We start from the raw sequence: 27893 nt of genomic DNA, 5'->3' as shown, positions 1-27893 counted from the left end.
GAGTGAACAGGCAACCTATGGAATGGGGGAAAATATTTACTAACCGCATATCTGATAAGGGGTTAATGTCCAGAATATAAAAAGAAGGCCTTCAACTCAACAATAACAACACCAAACCCCACAAATAACCCAATTTAAAAGTGGGCAGGGACTTCCCTGGTGGTCCAGTGTTGAGAATCCACCTGTCAGTGCAGCGGACACGGGTTCGATCCCTGCTCCCGGAACACTTCACGTGCTGTGAGGACCGCAGGCCACAACTAGTGAGCATGCGCTCTGGAGTCCACACGCCACGACTAGTGAGCATGCGCTCTGGAGTCCACACGCCACGACTAGTGAGCATGCGCTCTGGAGTCTGCACGCCACAACTAGTGAGCATGCGCTCTAGAGCCCGTGCTCCCCAACAAGAGAAGCCTCCACAGTGAGAAGCCTGCACGCCGCAACAGAGAGGAGTCCCTGCTCTCTTTGACCAGAGAGAGCCCGTGAACAGCAACAAAGACCCAACGGAGCCAAAAATAATAAATAGTAAATTTTTTTTATATGGGCAGAGAACTTGAATAGACATTTCTCCAAAGATGTGCAAATGGCCAATAAGCACATGAAAAGATGTTCAATATCACTAATCATCAGGGAAATGGAAGTCAAAACTATGAGATACCACCTCGTACCTGTTAGGATCAAAAATAAACAAAAAGCCAGAAATAACAAGTGTTAGTGAGGCTGTGGAGAGCCTGGAATCCTGTGCACTGTTGGCGGGAATGTAAATTAGTGCAAACACTATGGAAAACATATGGAGGATCTTTACAAAAAATATAAAACAGGATCCAACTAGAGATAATCATATTAAGTAAGTCAGAAAGAGAAAGACAAATACCACATGATAGTGCTTACATGCGGAATCTAAAATATGACACAAATGAATCTATCTATGAAGCAGAATCTCAGATATGGAAGTCAGACTGGTGGTTGCCAAGGTGGGTGAGAGTCTGGAGAGCAACGGAGTGGGAGGTTAGAGTAGCAGATGTAAGCTTGTATACAGAGAATGGATAAACAACGAAGGTCCTACTGTATAGCACAGGGAACTATAGTCAGTACCCTACGGTAAACCATAATGGAAATGAGTACTTTTTACATGTATATAACTGAATCACTTCGCTGTATAGCAGAAACTAACATTGTGAATCAACTATACTTCAACAAAAATATTGATAAAAAACAAAATAAAGATAGAACTACCATGTGATCTAGCAATCCCTCTTCTTCTTCTTCTTTTTTTTTTTTTTAGCAATCCCTTTTCTGAGTATATAGCCCAAGGAAACAAAATCACAGTCTTGTACAGACTACTGCACTCTCATGTTCATTGCAGCATTATTGACAATAGTCAAGATACAGAAACAATCTAAGTGTCTGCTGACAGATGAGTGGATAAAGACAAATTGTACACATATATATTGAATGATATGTTATTCAGCCATTTAAAAAAAAAGAAATCCTGCCATTAGCAAAAACACAGATGAACCCTGAGGGCATTATGCTAAGCAAAATAAAGCAGAGAGACAAATATTGCCTGATGTCACTTATACATAGAATCTAAAAAAGCCAAACTCAGAGAACAGAGAATAGATTGGATTTTTGCCAAGAGATAGGACATGGGGGAAACAGGGAGATGTTGGTCAAAGATCCAGACTTCCAATTATAAGAAGAATAAAATCTGGGGATCTAGTGTATACCATGAAAGCTGCTAAGACAGATCATCAGTGTTCACACCATGCACAAAATGTAATTATGTGAGAGGATGGATGCGTTAACTAACCTTCTCATGGCAATCATTTCACAATATACACATGCACCAAATCATCACACCTTAGAGTTACAGAGTTTTATGTCAATGATGTTTCAAAAAGGCAACAAGAAAAAAAAGAAAAAGGCATCAAGAAAAAAAGTGATATAGACATACAATGGAATACTACTCAGCTGAAAGAAAGGAAATCCCATCATATGCTACAACATGGATCAACTTTGAGGACATTATGCTGAGTGAAATAAGCCAGTCACAAAGAGACAAATATTGCATGATTCCACTTCTATGTAAGCTATCTAAAGTAACTTAACTCTTAGAAGGTAGAATGTGGTTGCCAGGGTCTGGGAGGATGGGGGAAGAGGAGTTGCTGCTCAAGGAGTATAGAGTGCATTTATTTTAATAGTTTGCATTTTGTAAGATGAAAAAGTCTATAGGGGTCTGTTGTACGATCACATGCATATAGTTAATGCTATTGTACTGTACACTAAAAATGGTTAATTTGGTAAATTTCCTGTTATAAAATTTCCTGTTTTTAACCATAATGAAAAAAAAAGAGTAATGCTCAGGTCACACAACCCAAAGCAATTAAATTGGTTTCTGTGAAGTGGGACTCAGGCATTACTATTTTTTCAAAAAGCTTCTTGGTGATTCCAATGTGTGTTGAACAGAGGGTTTCCCAAGAGAAGACGCTAGGAAAGTGGATGGGTAAGTGGTTCCAAGGGCTTCTCTGATGGCTCAGCTGGTAAAGAATCCATCTGCAGTGCAGGAGACACAGGAGACGCGGGTTCAATTCCTGGGTCGGGAAGATCCCCTGAAGGAGGGCATGAAAACCCACTCCAGCATTCTTGCCTGGAGAATCCCATGTGCAGAGGAGCCTGGCGGGCTACAGTCCCTGTGGTCACAAAGAGTCAGACACAAGCAACTAACCCCACAAGTGGTTCCAAGGCTCACAAGAGGTATCCAGGAGAGAGATGGAGATCTGAGAGCCATTGAAGGAGATTTGATGAAACTGCCCAGGGCAATTGCAGAAAGGGAGAGAAAGCAAAGCTATCAGGAAACAAGCCCAAGAAATGACCACACTTAAGAGGCAGGCAAAGAAAGAGGAGCCAAAGAGAGGAGAGGAAAAACCAGGAACAAACGAGGCTACAGAAACCCAGGAAAAAGAACATTTAGGAAGGTTCCCACTTGATTCTTCCTGTTGTTAGCTCCTGGTCCACAAGCAAGAGCCTCAGTTTCCTTACATGTAGACAGGAAACAATAATGACCTCTTCACCCTTGCTTTGAGAATTTTATGAATTAATAACATATAAAGAGCTTAGCATTATACTTGACATAGAACAAGCACTCAATACCACATTTACCAACAAAAGGAGATGCTGGTTGGCAGTGTCATATGCAGAGCAGACAGGTAACAAAACAATTCAAAGTGCCACTGGATTTAACAATGTGGAGGTTCCTAGTGTCTTCAGGGCATTCAGAGGAAGTAGACAGCAGGAAGTAGTCACAGGACTGGAATAGGTCAGTTTTCATTCCAACCCCAAAGAAGGGAAATGCCAAAAAATGTTCAAACATTCTTTGAATGTACAATTGCACTCATTTCATATGCTAGCAAGGTTATGCTCAAAATCCTTCAGGCTAGGTTTCAGCAGTACGTGAACCAAGAACTTTCAGATGAACAGGCTGGGTTTAGAAAAGGCAGAGGAACCGAGGATCAGATTGCTAACATTTGTTGGATCATGTAGAAAGCAAGGGAATTCCAGAAAAACATCTACTTCTGCTTCATTGACTATGCTAAAGCCTTTGACTGTGAGAATCACAAGAAACTGGAAAACTCTTAAAGAGATGGGAATACCAGACCATCTTATCTGTCTCCTGAGAAACCTGTATTTGGGTCAAGAAGCAACAGTTAGAACCAGACATGGAACAGAACGGTTCAAAATTGGGAGAGGAGTACACCAAGGCTGTATATTGTCATCCTGCTTATTTAACTTCCATGCAGAGTAGTCCAAAACGCTGGGCTGGATCAATCACAAGCTAGGATCAAAATTGACAGAAGAAATATCAACAACCTCAGATATGCAGATGTTGCCACTCTAATGGCAGAAAGTGAAGAGGAACTAAAGAGCCTCTTGATGAGAGTGAAAGAGGAGAGTGAAAAAGCTGGCTTAAAACTCAACATTCAAAAAAAGAAGATCATGGCATCTAGTCCCATAACTTCATGGCAAATAGAAGGGGAAAGAGTGGAAGCAGTGACAGATTTTATTTTCTTGGGCTCCAAAATCGCTGTGGATGGTGATTGCAGCTATGAAATTAAAAGACACCTGCTTCTTGGAAAGAAAGCTATGACAAACAAAGACAGTATATTAAAAAGCAGAGACATCACTTTGCTGACAAAGGTCCATATAGTGAAAGCTATGGTTTTCCCAGTAGTCATGTACAGATGTAAGAGTTGGACTGTAAAGAAGGTTGAGTGCCGAAGAATTGATGCTTTCAAATCGTGGTGCTGGAGACCTGTGAGAGTCCCTTGGACTGCAAGGAGATCAAACCAGTCAATCACAAAGGAAATCAACCCTCAATATTCACTGTAAGGACTGATACTAAAGCTGAATCTCCAGTACTTTGACCACCTGATGCAAAGAGCAAACTCATTGGATCCTGATGCTGGGAAAGACTGAAGGCAAACGGAGAAGGGGTGGTAGAGGATGAGATGGTTAGATAGCACCACCATGTCCAATTCAATGGACATGAATTTGAGCAAACTTTGGGAGATAGCAAAGGACTGAGGAGCCTGGTGTGCTGCAGTCCATGAGGTCACAAAGAGTTGGACACAACTTAGTGACTGAACAAAAACAAAACAGCAGGTAGCAAGGAGTCAAGGAAATGGAGACAAGGGCGTAAGGAGCTGTTTCTGAAAAGCATATAAACATGGCTTCCAGTTTTAAATGGTCACCATCTAACAGCCCCCATTAATTGCTCTCTCTTCCAAATTCTAATTAAAACCCAAATATATGGAAAATGCAGAAATGTCACCATAAACGAGTCTTGACAGCTGATTGCCAGAATGGGGGGATGGGGAGTAGAGTGGCATATTTCCACCTATGATAAAGCCAGTGGGACTGGACTGAAAAATACAATTGTAGTGAACCCCCAGGTTATGCTGCCCACAGAGTGACATTGCCTCCCATCCTAAAAATAACTTGAAAGATCCTTTATCCTTCCTCCCACTGTCTGACCCTTTTTTTTTTTTCTTAAAAAAAGCAAGGTCTTTGTCGACTGGACAATGAGCACACAGCCATCACTTCACTGCGTAGTTGCTTCTGCTGTCCCCTGAGAGGGCCTCTCAGCCTAGATACACTTGGAGATGGCAGCTCCCAGAAAAGATGCAGGCACAAAGGGAAGAGGAGTGATGAGACATCCTAGGAAGGGGTGCAACCTCTTGTAGATACAGATGGAGGGCAGAGATAGGAAAGAGCCAGGAATGCCATTTTTTAAAACTACATCTTCTGAATGTTATCAGATGGCCAGGATATAGAGACAGGAGAAGGTTCCATTTCAGCCCTGCAGAGTGATATTAGATGAAAGCCTGATAAATCCTGAGAACGAAGCTAAAAACAGAGCCCAAGCACCTGCTCTCCCACTGTACATTTGTGATGCGGTTCAGCCAGCACCCAAATGGGGCCAAGAGTCCAGCAGACACTGGCTGTTCAACAGCCATGCCCCACTTTCCTGCTGACCAAGCCCAGTTTTGGATTCAGGTTCTAGTGTCTCCCCTCAGATGACTCGGGTTGATTCTGATTGTCCTAAAACATTCACGTGCACTCATTCCCTTTGCCAATAATTGGATCAAGGTTGGATTCATAATCCAATTCTGGCCAAGAAAAGGAGAAATCAACTAAGAGGAGGAGGGATTCTGGGAAAGGTTACTTAAAAAAAAAAAAAAAGTATTTATCAATTTGTTACAATTTTGCTTCTGCTTTTTTAAGTTTTGGTTTTTTGGTTGCGAGGCATGGGGGATCTTGGCTCCCCAACCCAGGATGGAACCCATATCCCGTGCACTGGAATGCAAAGTCTCAACCACTGCACCACCAGGGAAGTGCCTGGGAAAGCCTTCCTGCTCTTAAAAAGACACCAACAAGGAAGAAACAGTTATTTTTCTGCCCTGCATGGTAAGGATGTGATGTCTGAAGTGGCTATATCCATCCTGCCACCATAAGGGAGCCAGCCTAGGTTAAAAGGATAGAAAACTGCAGAGAAAGAAAGAACCTGGGTCCTTGAGAGCACTGTTCAGTTGCTGAATTAAGCAAGCTCCAATTTTACTCTTCTTAGGTAAGCTAAGAAGTCATTTCAGTCAAAGGTCATTTGCACTGAATTGTATTGTTACTTGCGGCTGAAAGCTTCACAAACCAATCCAAAGGACAATTCATGTGTCGTGGTCTTGGTTTGGTTTTTGGGGTTTTGGGGGCTGATATCAGCTATTTCCTTGTTCAAGAATAAGTAAAGAGAAAAAAAACTAAGAAAATGGGCATATGAAAAAATATTTCTGAATTAGCAAAAAAAAAAAGTATTATTCTGAAAACTCAGGAGGAACAGATCTTGAAGAGTGATTAATATGACAGTTAGAAGAACAAGTAAGGAGACTGTTTGGCATCTTCAAGAAGATGAAAGAAAACACAGCCTCTTGAAATAGAAGCAGAAGGCAATGAAGAGAAAACAGATGGAGAAGAAAAAGAAACAGGATGACATGAGATAAAAGTGGAGAAGGTGAGAAACGCTTGTAGGGAAACTAAAAATGCGTTAGCAAAATCGAAATATTTAAAAGTCATTATAAGTACATGGAATTTAACAAAATCATAAGCAGAATGGGAAACTTAAACTTCTTAGTCTTTGGAACATCAAGTAGACAGCAAGAAGGAAATAGAAAAATCGAATAATATAGTACTTAGTATATATGAGGAGAGAGAGAGGGAGAGAGAGAACACTGCAGTACAAAAAAAAAGCGAAGTATGCATCGCGTCAAAGTAGCCATGGAATAGTTAAAATGGTCACCATATCTTAACCCACAAAGAAAACTCCACCAGCTCCTTTAAAATGTAAACATTGCGGGGAATTCCCTGGCAGTCCAGTGGTTAGGACTTGGTGCTTTCACTGCCAGGGCCTGGGTTCAAACCCTACTTGGGGAATTAAGATCCCACAAACCATGCAGAAAAAAATAAAATAAAATAAAAATGTAAACACTGTACAAACCTCCTTCTCTAAACATGAAGCTGTAAAATCAGAAACAAAAACATAACAAAATAAGCCATCCAGAAGTTAAAATACATTCTCCAAAACACTTTTAGTCAAAATGACAATACTAGAAGAAAACACAGGTACAAATCTTTACTACCTTGATTTAGGCAATGATGCCTTAGATATGAAACCAAAAGCAGAAGCAACTTGAAAAACTAAACTGGACTTCATCAAAATTTAAAATGTTGAGTTTCAAAGGATGGTACTAAGAAAGTGAAGGACAGGGAATCCCCTGATAATCCAATGGTTAGAACTCCATGCTTTTACTGCCAAGGGCTCAGACAAAAAAAGAAAGTGGAAGACAGCTAGTTGCCAGAGGCAGGGGGTGAGAGGTGGGCAAAATGGGTGAAGGTGGTCAAAATGGACAAGTTTACTGTTATAAAATAAATAAGTCCTGGAAATGTAATGTACAGGGTGGTAACTAGTGTGGTGATTACAATTAAAAATACTATATTGTATATTTGAAAATTGCTGAGAGTAGGCCTTAAAAGTTCTCATCATAAGAAAAACAATTCATAACTGTGTGTGGTTATGGACGGTTATGGATGCTCTAGACTTATTGTGGTGGTCGCTCCACGGTATGTACAAATTAAAGTTATATGTCAGTTATGCCTCAATTGCCAAAAAGAAAGTAGGTGACAATCCACAGAGCAAATATTTGCAAATCATGTGTATGATGGCTGTTATGTATGGAATTGTGTTCCCTCAAAAAGATATGTTGAGGTCCTAATGCCCAGTACCTCTAGAATGTGACTTTATTTGGAAATATGGTCTTCACAGAGGTAATCAAGTCAACGTGAAGTCATTTAGGTAGGACTTATCCAGTGTGACTGGTGTCCTTCTGAAAGGGAGGAAGTTCAGACACAGAGGCAGGCACTGATGGAGGGGAGATGACGTGAAGACATATGTGGAAAAGAGGGCCATGAGACTGGAGTGATGCATCTGTGAACCAAGGAAGGCCAAGGACTACCAGCTAATTCCAAGGGCTGGAAGGAGGGAACCCCTCTCCCCTACAACAGTCACACAGAGCATGGCCCTGCTGACACCTTGATTTCAAACTTCTCACTTCCAGAAGTGTGAAACAAGTTTGTTTTAAGCCATCCAACTTTTAGAAATTTTTTACAGCAATCCGAGGAAGTAATACAAAGGTATCCAGAATATATGGATATATTAAACAAACAAACACAAAAAAACAACTCTTATAACTCAATGACGAAAAGAAAACCCAGCACATTGAGAAGAGGTTCAACATCAGCAGTCATTACAGAAAAATAAACTGAAACACCAGTGAGGTAGCACTTCACATTGACTAGGATGGCTGTAATCAGCAAGACAAGCAAGTGTTGGTGAGGATGTGGAGAAACTGGAACCTTTGTACATTGCTGGTGGGAATGTAAAATGGTGCAGTTGCTTTGGAAGACAGTTTGGCAATGCCTCAAAAAGTTAAGCAGCTCCTCAAAAAGATTTTTTCAAAGTTTCCATATATATTGGTCCATGCAGGCTGCCGTAACAAGATACTACAGACTGGGTGGCTTAAACAACAAAAATTTATTTTCTTACAGTTCTAAAGACTAGAAATTCCAGATGATGCTCGCAGATTCATATTTGTACTCTGCTAAGGGCTCTTTTCCTGACTTGCTCCCAGCCACCTTCCTGCTGTATCCTCACCTGTCCTTTCCCCTGTGTATGGATAAAGGGCATAAATGAGTTCTGGTATGTGTTCTTCTTCTTGGAAGGACACCTTGTAAGTCCCTGGGATTCAGGCCTCTCCCTTATGATCTCACTGTCGTTGTTCAGTTGCTAATTCAGTTCAGTTCAGTTCAGTTGCTCAGTCATGTCCGACTCTTTGTGACCCCATGAATCGCAGCACGCCAGGCCTCCCTGTCCATCACCAACTCCCAGAGTCTACCCAAACCCATGTCCATCGAGTTGGTGATGCCATCCAGCCATCTCATCCTCTGTAGTCCCCTTCTCCTCCTGCTCCCAATCCCTCCCAACATCAGGGGCTTTTCCAAAGAGCCAACTCTTTGCATGAGGTGGCCAAAGTATTGGAGTTTCAGCTTCAGCATCAGTCCTTCCAATGAACACCCAGGACTGATCTCCTTTAGGATGGACTGGTTGGATTTCCTTGCAGTCCAAGGGACTCTCAAGAGTCTTCTCCAACACCACAGTTCAAAAGCATCAATTTTTCAGTGCTCAGCTTTCTTCACAGTCCAACTCTCACATCCACACATGACCACTGGAAAAACCATAGCCTTGACTAGATGGACCTTTGTTGGCAAAGTAATGTCTCTGCTTTTTAATATGCTATCTAGGTTGGTCATAACTTTTCTTCCAAGGAGTAAGCGTCTTTTAATTTCATGGCTGCAATCACCATCTGCAGTGATTTTGGAACCCCAAAAAATAAAGTCTGACACTGTTTCCACTGTTTCCCCATCTATTTCCCATGAACTGATGGGACCAGATGCCATGATCTTAGTTTTCTGAATGTTGAGCTTTAAGCCAACTCTTTCACTCTCCTCTTTCACTTTCATCAAGAGGCTTTTTAGTTCCTCTCACTTTCTGCCATAAGAGTGGTGTCATCTGCATATCTGAGGTTATTGATATTTCTCCCAGCAATCTTGATTCCAGCTTGTGCTTCTTCCAGCCCAGCGTTTCTCATGATGTACTCTGCATATAAGTTAAATAAGCAGGGTGACAATATACAGCCTTGACGTACTCCTTTTCCTATCTGGAACCCGTCTGTTGTTCCATGTCCAGTTCTAACTGTTGCTTCCTGACCTTCATGCAGGTTTCTCAAGAGGCAGGTCAGGTGGTCTGGTATGCCTACCTCTTTCAGAATTTTCCACAGTTTATTGTGATCCACACAGTCAAAGGCTCTGGCATAGTCAATAAAGCAGAAATAGATGTTTTTCTGGAACTCTTGCTTTTTCGATGATCCAGAGGATGTTGGCAATTTGATCTCTGGTTCCTCTGCCTTTTCTAAAACCAGCTTGAACATCTGGAAGTTCACAGTTCACGTATTGCTGAAGCCTGGCTTGGAGAATTTTGAGTATTAGTTTACTAGCGTGTGAGATGAGTGGAATTGGGCGGTAGTTTGAGCATTCTTTGGGATTGGAATGAAAACTAACCTTTTTCAGTCCTGTGGCCACTGCTGAGTTTTCCAAATTTGCTGGCATATTGAGTGTGGCACTTTCACAGCAGCATCTTTCAGGATTTGAAATAGCTCAACTGGAATTCCATCGCCTCCACTAGCTTTCTTCGTAATGATGCTTTCTAAGGCCCACCTGACTTCACATTCCAGGATGTCTGGCTCTAGGTGAGTGATCACACCATTGTGATTATCTGGGTCATGAAGATCTTTTTTGTACAGTTCTTCTGTGTATTCTTGCCACCTCTTCTTAATATCTTCTGCTTCTGTTAGGACCATACCATTTCTGTCCTTTATTGAAACTATCTTTGCATGAAATGTTCCCTTGGTATCTCTAATTTTCTTGAAGAGATCTCTAGTCTTTCCCATTCTGTTTTTTTTCTCTATTTCTTTGCATTGATTGCTGAGGAAGGCTTTCTTATCTTTCCTTGCTATTCTTTGGAACTCTGCATCCAAATGGGAATATCTTTCCTTTTCTCCTTTGCTTTTTGCTTCTATTCTTTTCACAGCTATTTGTAAGGCCTCCTCAGACAACCATTTTGCCTTTTTGCATTTCTTTTCCATGGGGATGGTCCTGATCCCTGTCTCCTGTACAATGTCACAAACCTCTGTCCATAGTTCATCAGGCACTCTGTCTATCAGATCTAGCCCCTTAAATCTATTTCTCATTTCCACTGTATAGTCATAAGGGATTTGATTTAGGTCATACCTGAATGGTCTAGTGGTTTTCCCTACTTGCGTCAATTTAAGTCTGAATTTGGCAATAAGGAATTCATGATCTGAGCCACAGTCAGCTCCCGGTCTTGTTTTTGCTGACTGTATAGAGCTTCTCCATCTTTGGCTGCAAAGAATATAATCAATCCAATTTCAGTGTTGACCATCTGGTGATGTCCATGTGTAGAGTCTTCCCTTGTGTTGCTGGAAGGGCGTGTTTGCTATGACCAGTGTGTTCTCTTGGCAAAACTCTATTAGCCTTTGCCCTGCTTCATTCTGTACTGCCAGGCCAAATTTGCCTGTCACTCCAGGTGTTTCTTGACTTCCACTTTTGCATTCTAGTCCCCTATAATGAAAAGGACATCTTTTTTGGGTGTTAGTTCTAAAAGGTCTTGTAGGTCTTCATAGAATCATTCAACTTCAGTTTCTTCAGCGTTACTGGTTGGGGCATAGGCTTGGATTACCGTGATATTGAATGGTTTGCCTTGGAAACGAACAAAGACCATTCTGTCATTTTTGAGATTGCATCCAAGTACTGCACTTTGGACTCTTTTGTTGACCATGATGGCTAATCTATTTCTTCTAGGGGATTCCTGCCCACAGTAGTAGATATAATGAGTTAAATTCACCCATTCCAGTCCATTTTAGTTCGCTGATTCCTAGAAGGTAGACATTCACTCTTGCCATCTCCTGTTTGACCACTTCCAATTTGCCTTGATTCATGGACCTAACATTCCAGGTTCCTATGCAATATTGCTCTTTACAGCATCGGACCTTGCTTCTATCACCAGTCACATCCACAACTTGGTGTTGTTTTTGCTTTGGCTCCATCCCTTCCTTCTTTCTGGAGTTATTTCTCCACTGATCTCCAGTAGCATCTTGGGCACCTACAGACCTGGGGAGTTCATCTTTCAGTGTCCTATCTTTTTGCCTTTTCATACTGTTCATGGGGTTCTCAAGGCAAGAATATTGAAGTGGTTTGCCATTCCCTTCTCCAGTGGACCACATTCTGTCAGACCTCTCCACCATGACCCGACCATCTTGGGTGGCCCCACATGGCATGGCTTAGTTTCATTGAGTTAGACAAGACTGTGGTCCTGTGATCAGATTGGCTAGTTTTCTGTGATTATGGTTTCAGGGTGTCTGCCCTCTCACAACACCTACCATCTTACTTGAGTTTCTCTTACCTTGGACGTGGGGTATCTCTTTACAGCTGCTCCAGCAAAGCAGAGCAACTCCTCCTTACCTTGGACAACGGGTATCTCCTCAGGCCGCCCCTCCTGACCTTGAATGTGGAGTAGCTCCTCTCAGTCCTCCTGCACGCGTGCAGCTGCCACTCTTTGGATGTGGGGTTGCTCCTCTCGGCCGCCACCCCTGACCTCGGGCGTGGGGTAGCTCATCTCGGTCGTGGCCCCTGACCTTGGATGAGGGGTAGCTCCTCACAGCCACACTTCTGCGCAGTCCATCGCAGCCAGAGTTGCTAAGCCATGTCCAACTTTTTGCGACCCCATGAACTGCAGCACACCAGGCTTCCCTGTCCTTCACCATCTCCCTGAGTTTGCTCAAACTCATGTCCATTGAGTCAGTGATTCCATCCAACCATCTCATCCTCTGTTGCCCACTTCTCCTCTTGCCTTCAGTCTTTTCCAGCATGAGGGTCTTTTCCAAAGAGTCAGCTCTTCCCATCAGGAGGCCAAAGGTGGGCTCATTACCATTAATTATTTCCTTAAAGGCCCTGTCTCCAAATACAGTCACACTGGGGGTTAAGGCTTCAATATATGAATTTGGGGGAGATAATTCAATCTATGACACCATATGACCTAGCAATTCCACTCCTAAGTTTATTCCCAAGAGAACTGAAAACTTATGTTTCCACAAAACTTGTACGTGAATGTTCATAGCAGCATTACTCTAATAGCCAAAAAGCAGAAAAAGTCCAAATCCCACAAACTGATAAATGAATAGACAAACTTGTGGTATATCCATACAATGGAATATTACCCATAAAAAGGAATGCAATACTGATACATGCTACAACATGAACAAGCCTTGAAAACATTATTCTAAGTGAAAAAAAGCCAGACACAAACGTCTAGACATTGTATAATTCCATGTATATAAAATGATCAGAATAGGAAAATCCGTAGAAACAGAAAATGGATTAGTGGTTATTAGGGGCTAGAGTGTGTGGGAGGAATCGGGAGTGACTGTTAATGGGGTTTCTTTTGGGGGTGATGAAAATGTTCTGGAATTAGAGAGTCTGTGATAGTTGTATAGGAAAAAATGACTGAATTGCACACTTTAAAAGGTATGTGAAATTTTATGGTATGTGAATTATATCTAGAAAGAAAATGACAATATGAACAACGTGCTGTGTATAAAAACATACTAGATGTGACCAAAGCTATTCTCAGAGGAAATTTCTTAGACTTAAAATATTAAAACTATAATATAACAACTAAGCACTGAACTTACCTAGAAAAAGACCTCAGGAAAGCAGGAGGATGGTATTAAGAAAGATAATATCATAAAATAATTGACAGAAGTAAAGAGCAGTGAAATTGATGAGTTCAAGAGCTGGTTATCTGTCATAACCAATAAAATAAATTCCTTCCAAGAATGATTTTTTAAAAAGAAATCACAGGGCACAATACAAAGAAAGAGAAAGTAAACTCTAGATACTACAGAAAGTTTTTAAATAAACATTTCTGGGCTAATAAGTTAGAAAAAGATCATCAAAAGATGTTCTGTGGAAGTACAGATTAACAAAACTGATTCAGAAGGAAGTTACAGAAAAGACTGGGCCATCAGCAAACTTTCTCACTAAGATAGTTTCCCAGGCAGTTCTGCCTGTCTCCAAAGAATGATAACTATGCTATTTAAACCATTCCAGAGTAGAGAAAAAGAAAAGGTTATCCCTGATGCCTTTTTCAAAGCCAGCATTACCAAAATGCTAAAACTCGACAAAGAACACAAAAACTAATCTTTTTTATAAATGTAGATGGGAAATATTAAAATATAAGCAAATTAATTCAGCAAATATTAAAAGAATAAGACATTCATCTGCAGTAGGGTATAATCTAGGAATGCAGAAAATCACATTGTAAAATCCATTAGCAGAATTCATCATATCAAAAGTTCAAAGGAGAAAATACATGTGGTCATCTTGAAAGATGCTTAAGAAGCATTCTGTAAAATTAACATCCATTGCTGACTTTTTTTAAGCAGAAGCATTATATGGCCAAGGAGCTAAAAGCAGGGCTTTGGTAATAGACAGACCTGCGCTCTGGCTGACTTTGGATAATTCACTTGGCCTCTCAGACTTCAGTTTTATCATCTGAAAGATGATTATAATTCAATTTAAATGAATTAATGTAAAAAATCATATTGCATGGTACCCAACACAGAGCAGCCCTCAGTCAGTGGAAGCTTAGTGTTTTTATTAATAAAATGGGAGCAGAAGTTTATTTCCTTAACATGATTTTTAAATCCATCTATATCATAATACAATTGGTATCAGGAAATACTAGATAAAAATTTGCGTTACATATATTATGCAAAGAGGGATTTATAGTAGATAATTCTAGGTATGGATATAAATATAGAAAAAATTGTGGAAGGATATACTCCAAGATATGAGTAGTTGTGTTTATCTCTGGATAACAGGATTCTGGGTGCTTTCTTTCATTTTCTATACTGAATTTTTTAAATGTAAATGCAGGACTTTCCTGAAGGCCCATGCCAATACAGGGGACACAGATGTGATTCCTGGTCTGGGAAGATCCCACTTGCCATGGGGCAACGAAGCTCTTGCGCCACAACTGCTGAAGCTTGAGGGCCCTAAAGCCCTGCCTGCCACAGCAAGAGAAGCCACCACAGGGAAAAGTAGCCCCTGCTCTCCGCAACTAGGGAAAGCCCACACACAGCAATGAAGACTCAGGGCAGCCAAAAAAAAAAGGAGACAGAAAAAAAAATTGTTGAATGTAAATGCAATAGCAAATGTTAGATAGGGATAATTAAAAACAAAAACCTGTTCTTCCAGAAAACCAGACAAGTTGGGAACCCTCTCCTAAAAGGCAGAGGAAATGAACTGAGAGCTGAAAATGACAAAGGAAGTGACAAGATTTGAGAATCAGAAAAATGGACGTACAATTCAAGGCTTAGGAAGATTCTTGGAGAGACTGGCGTTATCAGAGGTTCTAGTCAAAGTAATAACTGAAAAAAACTTTCAGAAATAAAAAGAGGTACGCAGATTGAAAGTTTTACGATGTTATAGCCAAACTCAATGAAAAGAAGTCAGTATTGGTTAGATTTAATTTTCACCAGTAGGCTAAAGAATTATACAAACATCCATGTGTGTACACCTTTGTACCCAAGTTACCTACAAAACAACGAAAATTACCCTGGCCTTAGACTTCTCTGCAACACAGCTGCCATGAGACAAGGAAGCAAAGTCACAAAAGGATCGTATCTTTTCAGACATGAAAAGACTCAGAAATCATACACTCATTTCTTGCAAAGGATACCTGGAGGATTACTTGAAGCTGTACCCCAGCTGAGTAAGACAAATCAAAAGTATTAATAAAAGTCAAGAATGAGGAAGGTGTGATATTAAAGGAGTGCAGGTCTTCACTTACTCATCTAAATTCCAGACTCCCAAAAGGGACTGTTATGTGTTGGCCAGTGAATTCTATTGCCGCTACCCTCCGACCCTCCGTGCTTCCTTGCTCTTTTCCAGGGCCAGGAAAGAGGGTGAGGCAGTAGAATCCTTGTAGAGGCCAAGGGACACACAGGGTCCCTCTTTCTGAGGAAGGAAATAGGGAGGCATGATTTGGCTTCCCACTGAAATTTTTGGACAGAGAGGGCAAAAGATTGCAGAATCTTCCACCTCTTTTTTCCGGGAACTGCAGAGCTGGGTGTGGGGCAAAGGCTCACTCCAGGTCAGGAAAGAGGAGCGCGCACTGGCTCCCGCAGACGCGCTGAACACTCATAACCTTTGTGGCCCCGAGGCACAGAATCATCCGCATCTTCAGTCCCTCCCGCGTGGCCTTCGGGAAGGGGGCTGACCTCGGTGGGGGTCGCCGGGGTCGGGGATCTCTGTGTAAGACCAGCGATCGCAGTTTATCTGGGGTGGTTGCGGGCTGTGGGGATGCTCGCGGTGGGTGGGACAGGGGAGCGCGCGGGGTGCGGAAGATCTTACCCCCGGGCCCGGTGGAGACAGTGACCTGCGCGTAGGTGGCTCCCGCGGCGGCCGCCGGGCCAGACACGCCGTTGAGCGCGGCCACGCGCACGGTGTAGCGCGCGCCGGGCCGCAGGTGCAGCAGCGTGGCGGCGCGCTCCCGCAGCCCCACCTGGCGCGGCACGAAGGCCACGCGCGGCCCGCACGGCTCGCACGCGCCCGCCGGGCCCTCGCGGCCGCAGCGCAGGCACAGCAGCGAGTACGTGACGTCCGAGCGGCCGCCCGAGTCGGCCGGCGGCAGCCAGCGCAGCCGCAGCGCCAGCGGCGAGCGGCTCAGGCTGTACTGCAGGTCCCGCGGCGCTGACGGCGGCCCTGGGGGAGACGGGTGGGCGCAGTCAGGGGTGGGGGTGGGCGGCCGCGTAGCAGAGGAGGGAGGGGGCGGGGAATGGGCGGGGCTTGACCAGTAAAGGGCGGGTCCGGGTGGGAGGGGAGGGGCGTGGGCTAGTGAGGGGCGGGGCGTGGGCGGTGAGGGGCGGGATGTGGGAGGGGGGCGCGGTCAGTGATGGGGTGGGTGGACGTTAGTGAGGGGATGAAGTTACTGGATCTGGGGACCCAACAGAGTGTAAGGGACGGGAGTCACCCTCCTGACTGGAGAGTTATGAGAGGTGAGGGCGGGAGCGGTGGCCGGTGGCCCACAGGGTGACCGCCCAACAAGCCTAACCTCATCCTTTCTCCTGGACTCTCTGTTGTCCTGGTTCTTCCATCCCCAGCCTGCGGTCACCACCCCTCCCTCCACTCTGCCGTCTGGGGGCAGGCCCGCACGTGCGCCCTGGCGCTCCCCAGTGTGGAACCCCTGCCCTCACCACGCCTCGATTCTGCCTTTACAGACTGCCCCCCACCCCCTGCCCGTGGTAAGGCATTCAGGAGCCGGACTCACGGGTGCAGGACGCTGAGGGCGGGTCGGTGGGCGAGCGTGCGTAGCTGTCCTGGCACACGCAGAACGTGGACGCGTTTTCCAGGGCCCGGCTGTGCTCTGGGCACGGCGAGCAGAAAGGCCGCCTCGGGGACACCTTGTAAAACCCTGGGGGACAGGCTGCGGGGAAGAACTACGTGAGCAAGGGGCTACACCACAGCCTCTCTCTTCTCCACTTTCCCGGTTGGGGTGGAGCTGCGTTGCTGCTTTTAGTAATTCACTGAATGCTCATAACAACCTGTAAGATCTGCACTTTATCCTCATTTTAAAAATGAGGGAACTAAGGCTCAGAGAAGTTAAGTAACTTGCCAGATGTCCCACAGCTAGTAAATGGAGGGATTCCAACTGCAGCCAACTGGTTCACAGCCCACACCACACTGCCCTAAGGCCCACTGGAAGAAAAGGAGCCAGGCTTTCCAGTTTCGATGTGAGGACAGAAGGGAGAGGCCTCTGAGGGCTGTTCCCCAGTTACTCCAGGACAGACACCCACACACTCCCAGTTAGAAACATTGTCACACACAAACACACACACACTTGTCAGAGCTCTTCCTCCCACCTCCACTGTTTGAGGGTTAATGCATCATAAATCCTCCACTGACGCACTTGGTCCCCATTTAAGAGTGGAGCCAGCCACTCAAGTGGAGTGAGAAGAGGGACCATGCAAGCTCCTTGGTTCTGACACCTCCTCAGTTACTTGGCTGCTCTCACTTCCCTCGCCTCCCCTAGAAGTCAGTGGTTGAAAGCACAGGCTTTTCTGTCTACCTGGGTTTGCAGCTGAATTGCATGACTTATTTGCTGCGTGGCCTTGGGCAAGTTGGTCCACTTCTCTGAGCCTTGCATAGAATACCTACCTCATAAAGGTGGTTGGAGGATTGAGATAAAAGATGCAAACCGCTGAGCCCAGTACAGACAACATTTGCACACTAATGCTAGTAATTACTCTTCCTCCAGCACAGCCTTAAAGTGGAAACAGCTCAACACCCACTTTAAAAAATTTCTCACCAGCTGGGCCAGAGAGGGAGGCAATGGCTTCTGGCCCTCCTCTCAGAGCTTGGGTGGTCCTCACCTGGTTCCCTGACCCTGCCAGGATTTCTTTATCCCTCTCCTCTGGTTTAGCTTTTTGTGGAAGGCTGGCGGCTCTCCAGCCCCAAGAAGACATAGTACAACAGAAAGGATGTAGACTAGCCCTTGGGAAGAACTTCCAGCTGTATGGGAGAAGAGGGCAGGGGGCTGAGAGTTCTCATTATCTGGAAGCTTAGGTCTGGCAATGGGTCCCTGTTGCCTAGAGCCCTGGGCTTTGGGCAGCTTTGGGCGGGGCCTCCAAAGCTCAGGAGTCTTTGGGAGTTCCTGCCTTTGAAACAAAGCATGGGGCTCGCAAACATCTGGTCTGGGCAACAGCAGTCAGGCTGGGACTCCGGAGGCCTGGGTTCCAGTGTTAGCCTTGCTACTTCCTATGCCTCTCTGGCTTCAACAAACCAGACAAATGCAAACACTAGGCATGGCCTGCCCACCTCCATTGGGAAGTAAGAGAGGGATGTGTTTGCAGGATCGCACAGCAGGAGAGAAAGAATGTGGGAAGCTCCTTTCTCCGTGTGTCTGTGTGTCTGGGGTCCCAGAGGTGGGTGGTCCAATCAGAGACAGCATTGCTTATGTCTACTTTGAGAGGCTCTGTTTAGAAAAGGTTGTATTGAGGGGCAGACTCAGGAAGGGACTCCTGAGTACCGGCCCCCTCCCTCTCTTCCTCACGGTCAGAGTCAGAATTTCAGGGGTGCTCTAGTTGAACACCCTCTGGCCTATCTTGCAGCAGCTTTCCTAGCTGGAGCCACAGTCTTTGCTCAGATACCTGGTAATGGGACCCCACCTCCTTCTGAGGTGGCCTCTGCTGAACAATGCTGGCAGTTTGAAAGTGCTTCCATTTAAATTTCACATCAGCCCCCTAGGGTACTTTCCCCCAGCTCTGAGAAGAAAGGGGAGTCTAGAGAGACTGAGTAACTTCTCACAGCCCCTCAGTACTAGGCGGAGCTGGGATCTGAGTGCAGGCCTCTGCCCCCTGTAGGGGGAGGTGTGGGGGAGTGGGAATAGCAAGTCACAGCTGTTAGGTTGCCACCTGGTTCACACTGGCGTTCAGTAAGCAGGTGATGGGGCTTCCCAGGTTCAGTAGTAAAGAATCCACCTGCAATGCAGAAGACACAGGTTCGATCCCTGGGTCAGGAAGATCCCCTGGAGAAGGAAATGACAACCTGCTCCAGTATTTTTTGCCTGGAAAATTCCATGAACAGAGAAGCTTGGCGGGCTACACTCCTTGGCGTCGCAAAGAATTGGACATAACGTAGCAACTTGGCGACTGAGCACTCTGCCTTCATGCTGAGCCCAAATCAACCTCCCTGCTTGTAACCCGCCTCATGCCTCTCTGTCACAGGGACTTGAGGTACCCTGTGGAGCCTCAGCATGTCTGCTTGAGTCCCTCTTCTCCAGGGCAGTACAGAGATTTGAAGACATGAGTCATACACTCTGACTTTTTTCCCCAAGGGAAACCCCACATGTTTCAATAATTCCTCTGGTGGCTGGGAGAGGAGCAAGAATCATGGTCATTAAAGAGAGATGCCTCCTTGTGTGTCTGCCTTCAGAGAGGGCTCTATAACAGCTGCAGAGAACACTTGCAAGGCCTCCCCTTTCTAAATACAAACCTGACCGTTTCATTTCCCTTTATAAAAACCCTCCAACAGCTCCCCAATGCCAACCCCACCCATGCCATCCTGAACTTTTCCTTTTCCACCTCTGCGTCTTGTCCCGTAATGTCTCATGTAACTTCTCTCCTGGCAAACGCCTATGTTTCTCCAAATCCTAGTTCAAAATAATACCTCCCTGTGAAGCTTTACCTGGCATCCTCCCCATGTCCTTGCTCCCTAAGGCAGAGCTGATGCCATTACAAATGGCCTTTGTCTGGTCTCAGCCAAAGTCAGAAGTGGGATTGGGTTCCTGAGCCTGTGTGTGTGTGTGTGTGTGTGTGTGTGTGTGTGTGTGTGTGTGTGTGTGTGTGATTGCCTAGAATGTATATATAAATCCCTTCCTCCAGTCCCTGATCCATTCATTCAACAATTTTTAGCATCAGCTATGAGCCAGGTGCTGTTCTAGGCTCTGGAGCTGCAGCGGTGAGTAAAGCAGAGTAAGATTCCCCTATCCACTGGTACAGGTGCCCCCTCCTAACCCACAGGGAGAAGAGAGGCCATCGGTTGGTTAATTCTCTTCTCTATCAGCTCTTTCCGGTAACAGTACAGGGAGTGGAGCCATAAAAGAGGTCCATTTAAGGTATGGGCAGCAGGGCACTGTATTTAAAAACAATAAAACTGACTAAAATGTGGCCTGCTTTTTGTTAGCAGCATGCATCAGCAATTCTGATCCACATCAGTAATAAAATACTTCTTCCCTGGAGGTCGACTGCCCCCCCACACTTGGTAACCCTTTGGCTCCTCACCTCCTGTATAAACAAGGCTCCCTCTCATCTATAGTAAAAAAAAAAAAAAAAAATTCCTTTCTCCACCCAATGTCCTCCTTAAGACATCATGCCCTCTTCTCTCCTTTCAAGCCCAGCCTCCAGAGAGTGTTTACATTCCCTGCCTTTAGCTCTTCAATTTCCGTCATCCTCCTACCTGCTGCAGCCGGTAAGACCTCCATCACTCAGCTGAAACTGCTCTCACCAGGGCCACTAGGCAGACATTGACCAATCCTCGTGTTCCCTATGGCTCACCAACACTGCAGGCATCCTCTCCTGGAACCTCCATCACTCTTGTTGTTGTTTAGCTGCTAAATAACGTCTGACTCTTTTTTGACTCCATGGACTGTAGCCCACCAGGCTCCTCTGTCCATGGGATTTTCCAGGCAAGAATCCTGGAGTGGATTGCCATTTACTTCTCCAGGGGGTCAGCCTGACCCAGGGAACAAACCCAGGTTTCCCAATTGGCAGGCAGATTCTTTACCACTGAGCCACCCAGAAAGCCCTCCATCATCCTTGGCTGCCGTGAAATCACACTCTCCTCCAGCCTCTGATCACTGCCTTGCAGTCTTCTTTATAGCTCCCCTTTGTATATTGGGGTCCTGTGAGACTTCATCATTGACCACCTTGCTTCTTACCCCACACATTCTCCCTGGTGTGTCCCAACCAAACCTATAGCTTCAAGCAGCATCTGTCTCTCTGTTGCTGAACTCCAGACCCACTTTCTGGCTACCTCTATTTGAGTGCATCATGGACACCATCAAGTCTTTTTGTGCATTCAAGACCTTGTTCTCTACTCCACTGAATTAGCATCTGTGCATTCCATCCTCTGGATGCAGGTGAGTCAAAAAGGACTCCTTCCTCTAAATCAATGGTCACCAAGTGCTGTGGAGATCTTGTTATTACATCCATCCTTGTCACTCAGCTCTGCTTCTGCCTTGGTTCAGAACTTGTGCTCTTTCTCCTGGACTATTACATCATCTTTCTTCCTCAACTTCTGGCCTCTAATCCTTCCTTCTCCAGCTTTTTCATTGTAATTGCAGCTCAAGTGATCTTTTGAAAACACAAATCTGAATTTGTCAGATCTCTGCTTCAAACTCTCCCTAATGGTCTAAAGCATGAAGTCTAAGCTCTTTATCCCTTCTTTATCCCCACTCAAGGCCCTTCATGAATTGCCTCTCCTCTTCTCCAGCCCCATCACCCTTACATCCCTAAATGCCCTCTTCTGTATCCATGCTGACTTGCTGAGCCCCAAGCATGCCCTGTTCTCTCCCTCCTCCATGCTTCTACAGACACAATCTCTTACCTCAGAATTCTCTTGGCTGCCTGGAAGAAAGGCCTTATCAGCATCTCTCTCTCCACTTAGAATTGGGTTCTCCTGTCTCCAGGATTCCTCAGATTTCTATTGATATGTATCACCCTTTATGCTAACTTCTCACTCACCCAGTACATTTCCATTGAGCACTTACCATATGTCCCATTATGGACACTGGAGCTGCTAAGATAATACAACCCATTTGTCTGAGCTCAAGAAGTTCCTAGTCAAGTGATAGAAACACTAGAGGTCACTGCAGACCATGGGGTAAATAGACCATGTACAAATAGAGGTTTGGAGAGCCCAGAAGTGGATCCCAACCTTACCTGAAGAGCCCAGGAAAGTTTTACTCTCCAAGTCTGTTACTGAACCACAAGAGCCCCAGGGAAAAGATGGTGACATTCATTTATAAACATATCATACACCCTCAATAAATGCAGGTGAGGTGTTCTCAACTCATGTTGAATGGATGACTGAACAAAGAAATGAGAGCAAGTTTAGTCACTTCTCCCGCTGTCTTCCCACCACTGTATCAATCTCTCTGTTAGCTCATACATCATCCTGTTGTGACTTTTAAATGTTTACATCTTTCCACCTAGACTATGAATTTCTCAAGAGTTGAGATTATGCCTGATTCATCTCTGCTCCCCTGGCACCCAAAGAAGGACCTGGCTTAGAAAAAGTCTCACTTGGTCTTTCTTCATTAAGTGCACATGGTCCACACCCCATTCTTACCCTCAGTCCTCAGAGCTACAGATAGGGAAGGAGAGACCTGTTCCTGGTGCCCCCACAGACCAGAGAGTCTAACAGAACCCTCAATATGAAGGATCTGCCCCGGGGGCACAGTGACTCTAGTTCAGAGAGTTGGGTGGGATCTTAGTAGTCACCTAGTGCAACTTCTCAATCTCTCTCTCCAGCTCAAGAATCCTCCTGCCAGCCTCTGACTTGTATATTGTTGGTGACAGGGAGTTCACTCCCTCTAATGTAACCAATCCCAGCAGCCTCTAGCTAATAGAGTTGGGCTATTGTAGAGTTCTTTCTTTCCTATGCACAGGGGAGGCAGCATGGTGTAGTAGAAAGAACCTGAGAGTTGGGCAAATCTGGATTTAAAACTCAGTTCCTGTTTCTTAACTGCAAGCGAGGTGTTAACCTCTCTGAGCCTCTGTTCCTTATCTGAAAAACAGGGGAAAAGGTGATTTTATTGCTGTCAATAAATGAGAAGGCCTGGGTGAGGTGTTTATCATGGTGCCTGAAATACAGGTCCCTGATGCCCCCTTGTATGGAGTCAAATCCATCTCTCATTAACTTCACTTACTGGTCCTGGCTGCACCCACTGGAAGCACCACAAAAAGTCAGGACTCCCGGCTCCATACCCCGTGACTTCCCCACTCCCCCTCCTGCCTCTTTCATCTAGGACACACTCTCTCCCAACTGCCACCTGCGGGCTACACTCCCACACCACACTCCCAGGGCGCTGGATACCTTCACAGATGTCACCGCGTTCTTGGAATCCCGCACTGCAGCTGCACCGGCCCACGGGCACCAGCCACTCGCCATCGGCGCCGCAGTGCATGCGCGGGGGGCTGCCGGGCTCCCCTTCTGAGTGTGCCACGCACGTTCCGGTCACCTCCACCAGCGTGGAGAAGGCGCTCTCGGCTGCGGTGGCTGGGAATGCCGCCAAACCCCGCACCGTGGCGCGGCACTGCTTGTAGTAGACGCGCACAGAGACTAGAGCCACGCATGCGCCCACGTCCTGGAAGGCCAAGTGGAAACCCCGCCGGCTGAGCGGACCGATCTCGCGCACCTCCGTGTTCAGCTTCATCTTGCGCTCACCCAGGTCGCCCTGAGTGAAGCTCTCGTCTGCCGCGATCGTGTCGATCTTGCGGGGCCGGCTGCCACCTGGGCGGGTACGCCCGCGGCCCAAATCGGCCTCTGTTTCCAGGTAGTAGACATTGAAAGTCTCCTTGCAGGTGCCCGCGGCTCCGGGGATGCTGCTGCAGTCACGCAGTGTGAACTGCAGCTCCACGAAGATGCGCTGCCCGCGCCCGCGGCTGATCCAGCCAGTCTGCAGCCAGTTGTCCTGGTTGGGCTCCAGCACGTTGCACACCTGGTATGTGCGGATGGGACGGTCGTGCTCGTCCACGCCGCTGATCTCCTCCCACTGGCGAAGAGAACAAATATGTGGGCATCTCAGAGCCAAGGCGCTCCCAAGAGGTCGAGCCCTGGCGTTAACTGGGGCTGAAGCCCCACTTCCCCATCATTTTGCATCCTCTTCTCTCCTCATTCCTCATACACACCCCTGAAATTATAAGACTCAGAGCTGGGAAAAACCTTGGAGACGACTGAGGTCCAGTTAACAGGGAAACAGGCTCGAGAGAGGGGTAACTTGAGTGGATAGACACGTCCTCTAATGGCAGAAGTAGGGAGTCTCCTGGCTGTCCACCCCCTGCTCTTTCCACAACACCAAGCTGCTGTCACACCATCACATCTCCCCCCATTACCCCAAGTTTCCAAGCCTCTTTTAGGATTCCAAGTCTTGCTTGTCCTGTCAGTCCATCAATTAACAACATTGCTTAGTAGACCTACTGGGTGCAAGGCACCATCCAGCATTGGCTCCATCCAAATGCTGTGTCTGTTCCTAGACACACCCAGTTCTCTTATCACTTTTTTTTTTTTTTTCAGTCTGACTGAAGAGTCAACATTTTCTAATAGGCCACTCTGGCTTGAAGCCAGGGCTGCTGGAGACTACAATCTCAGGAGCATTTTGATCTGATATAGCCATGGGGAGATGAAGGGGCTGAGTCCTGGACCACCAGGGGCTCCTTGGGACAGAGAGGGAAAGGTTTACACTTACCCCATTACTTGGCAGTGCAGTCCAGCCCAGCTCAGCTTGGGAAGCTTTGGAATCCAAGAGGATGACTAGAGAGAGGGAAGAACAGAAATATCAGAAAGTTCGGGGCAGAGGGGCAGTGAGAACCTTTGGTGAGTTCACTTTAAATTTGCTGACTGAGAAAACAGAGAATGTGGTGAAGGGTACAGACAAGTTTTTCCCACTTCATATGTCCCCATGAGAAGGCGTGAGTAGATCTAGTCTAAAGAAAGGTAGCCACAATGATTAGGGAGGGAGCCTGTATTAGTTTTCTGTGACTGCTGTAACAAATTGCCACAAATTTAGTAGCTTAAAACAACAAAACTTTATTCTACTACAGTTCTGGAGGTCAGAAGTTGAAAATCAGTTTCACTGGTCTAAAGTCAGGGTGTTGGAAAGACTGGTCCCTTCTGGAGGTTCAAAGGGGAGAATCCATTTCCTTGCCTCCTTCAGCTTCTAGTGGCCACCTGAATTCCTTGACTTCTGGTCCCCTCCTCCATCTTCAAAACACATCCTTCCAGCCTCTGTTTCCTTCTCTAACTCTGACTTCTGTGTTTCTCTTATAAGGACCATTGTGATTGTAATTGGGTGACCCATATAATCCAGTGTAACCTCTCCATCTCAAGATCCTTAGCCACACCTGCAAAGTTTATTGCCATTTACTACAATATTCACAGGTTCTGGGGATTCAGGTATGGAAATATTTGGAGAGTCATTATTCAGGCTGGCGTGGAATCCATGACATGTGTTCTAAGACTGGTTCTAAAATGGGATCAGTGAACCTCCTCCACCTTCCCAGATTCCCCAAGTTATAAGTGAGTGTCAATAAGGGGGAGAAAGTGATCATATCTGAGAATTCTTATACACATTCCTGAATTCACTCATACTCATGGGTTCTTTTGAGGCCTAGGGTCACCAGGGATAGGGGAGACTTGAACTTTTTAGTTTGACTCCCAGGGCCTCTGGGGAAAACGAAGTAGAGAGACCCTGCCAGCAGCAAAAGAAGTAAAAATCTTTATCTCCTCAGCCAGCCCCATTCCCAGGGGCTGTCATCTCCACTGCTTTTGAAAGATTATCAGAATTCCTTTAATGCATAAAGACATGACCCCTTCTAAACCAGAGATGCATGTGGTCACTTTCTTCCCCCATGAGGCGTCTGACCTGCAGTCTGAATTCTGCTGTCAGTATTGGTCCCAGAGAAACACTGGTTAGAACAGCAGAGCAGCAGCTCAGAGCCAGAAGCCCAGGCATCTCCAAATCTTTGAAGATTACTCATCTGGAGCTTAAGCAAGGGGGTGGGGCTCCAAGGTGAGCCCTTTAAGGGGGTTGGCCCCAGAGGTGTCAGCGACAATGGGCAGGATCACTGACAGCTTCCCGATTTCGGTGTAACCGACAGCACATCGAAATTGCATATTGGAAAGCATCAGAGATCTAGCGCCCACAACAACCCCGAGGCCAACGCCTCAGATTCCAGCTCCTCCAGCTCCTGAACCTGGATATTACGCCTCTGGATTTAGCTTAGTGTACAGCTCCCCCAAATTCAGAGTCAGAAGCAGGACGCGGTCGCTGGTACAGCGAGCATCCTCGAACCCGGCAACGCCGATCGCGCTGGTTAGTCTACACTCCAAATTCAGCACTGCGGACAGCTCCCTGATCAGCACGTCGGACAGCTCCAGACTCTTGCCCCAATCCCCAATCCCCGACCCAACGCCCTCTCCGAAACACGCCACCAGACGCCCCCCGCCCCCGTCGCCCCACCAGCGCTCTACCTTCTGTTCGCCACGCAGTCGTCCCCTAGACTCCCCACTGTTCCGGCTCCATCCCGTCTCCTTATACTCCAATCTCACCTCCGCATCTCCCTGCCCCCACACCTCCCACCTCCAATTGCTCGGCCTGTCCGTCTCACCGGCCCCTGAACCGTCGCCTCTGGCTCCCACGGTTCCTGGTCTCTTTCTTCCCCAGCTTCCCAGGTCTCCAGCCTCCGAGCTCCTCAGTGCTCCTGTCTTCTCCGTTGCTTAGCCACCTTTTCCTCTCTCTCCAGTTCTTTGCTTTCTCGTTGTCCGCTTGCTTCAAACCCCAATACAGACTCCAGTCTCTTCATACGACTCCTTCCCCAAGCACCCCAGTTCTTCAGCTTCCTACCTTTTGGCATCCAAGCCTCCCAAACAACCACCAATCTCACCTTCCTCGGCGGTCCCGGGCCTCCCCGGTCCCAAAAGCAAGGCGAGACACAGCGGCATCAGGCAGATGAACAGGCGCAGCGGATGTGGGCAGGCGCCGGTCTCCATGGTCCGCAGACCGAGCTGTCAGTGCGGCGGCGGCTCAAGCCGCGCCAGCCCCAGCACCGCTGAGCAGTGCCCCCAGACCCTAGCGCTGGCTGGGGGGCGGGATCTCGCCGGTGACCATCATCCATGGGCACCAATCCCTATGTACCACCGCGGGAAGTCCACCAATCCCCGCCAGCAGAAGGTGGAGAGGTGGAGTTTCATAGGCCAGGGGCGGAACAGCAAATTGGAGGGGGAGAAGGAAGGGGTCCCGCCAGTCTCCAAACCATGGCGGGTGGGGCAGCGCTGAGACCCGGTTCGGTTCACGGGGAGAGGGATGACCTGGCGTGGGTGGCCCAGAGCGCTGAATCTTAGCCTCTCATTCGTGAGAAATAGGCAGTGTGGGCGTGGCTTAAGGAGGAGCAAACGGCGGGGAGGCAGCGACACCTACAACCTCTGAGCTAACCTGGAAGACCCCTAGTACCCAGGACTTGCAGGAGGTTTTGAAGACTGGGGTCCCGACCTCAAGCTCTGGGAAGCCCCTCTATCTCCTAGCCCTTATCTTCTTCCTGTATCTGCAGCTTTGGGTATCTCGTGGCTCCACCCCGCCCCCTTTTTTTCTCCCCGCCCTCATCTCTCTCTCTCTCTCTCTCTCTCTCTCTCTCTCTCACTCTCTCTCTCACACACACACACACACACACACACACACACACACCCCGGGAAGAAGAGGCCAAGCACGAGCCCAAGAGCTCCACGAGAAAGGAGAGTAAAGTGGCAGACACAGTGCCACCCTACCAGCAGCTCTTCCGAGGCTGGGGAACCATGTGGACGCCAGGATGGGCGATTGA

The 27893-nt window shown here is 46.5% G+C and overlaps 1 protein-coding gene across 1 annotated transcript in view; it reads right to left on the bottom strand.

Annotated features, from left to right (window-relative positions):
• Positions 1-27365, bottom strand: part of EPHA10 (EPH receptor A10) — a 46060-nt gene extending 18695 nt beyond the window's left edge. Inside the window, exons 1-5 of the mRNA XM_070468382.1 lie at positions 26964-27365; positions 24767-24831; positions 23395-24073; positions 17069-17224; positions 16153-16503 (exon numbers count right to left, since the gene is read on the bottom strand). Of these exons, the coding sequence (XP_070324483.1) occupies positions 16153-16503; positions 17069-17224; positions 23395-24073; positions 24767-24831; positions 26964-27069 (1357 nt within the window). The 5' untranslated portion in view covers positions 27070-27365. The remainder of the gene's footprint in view (positions 1-16152; positions 16504-17068; positions 17225-23394; positions 24074-24766; positions 24832-26963) is intronic.
• Between the last annotated feature and the right edge of the window lie 528 nt (positions 27366-27893).

Source organism: Odocoileus virginianus, chromosome 5 (assembly GCF_023699985.2).
Source record: "Odocoileus virginianus isolate 20LAN1187 ecotype Illinois chromosome 5, Ovbor_1.2, whole genome shotgun sequence".
Lineage (NCBI taxonomy): Eukaryota > Metazoa > Chordata > Mammalia > Artiodactyla > Cervidae > Odocoileus > Odocoileus virginianus.
The sequence above is the reverse complement of the archived record's forward strand: the minus strand, read 5'-3'. Positions and strand labels throughout refer to the sequence as shown.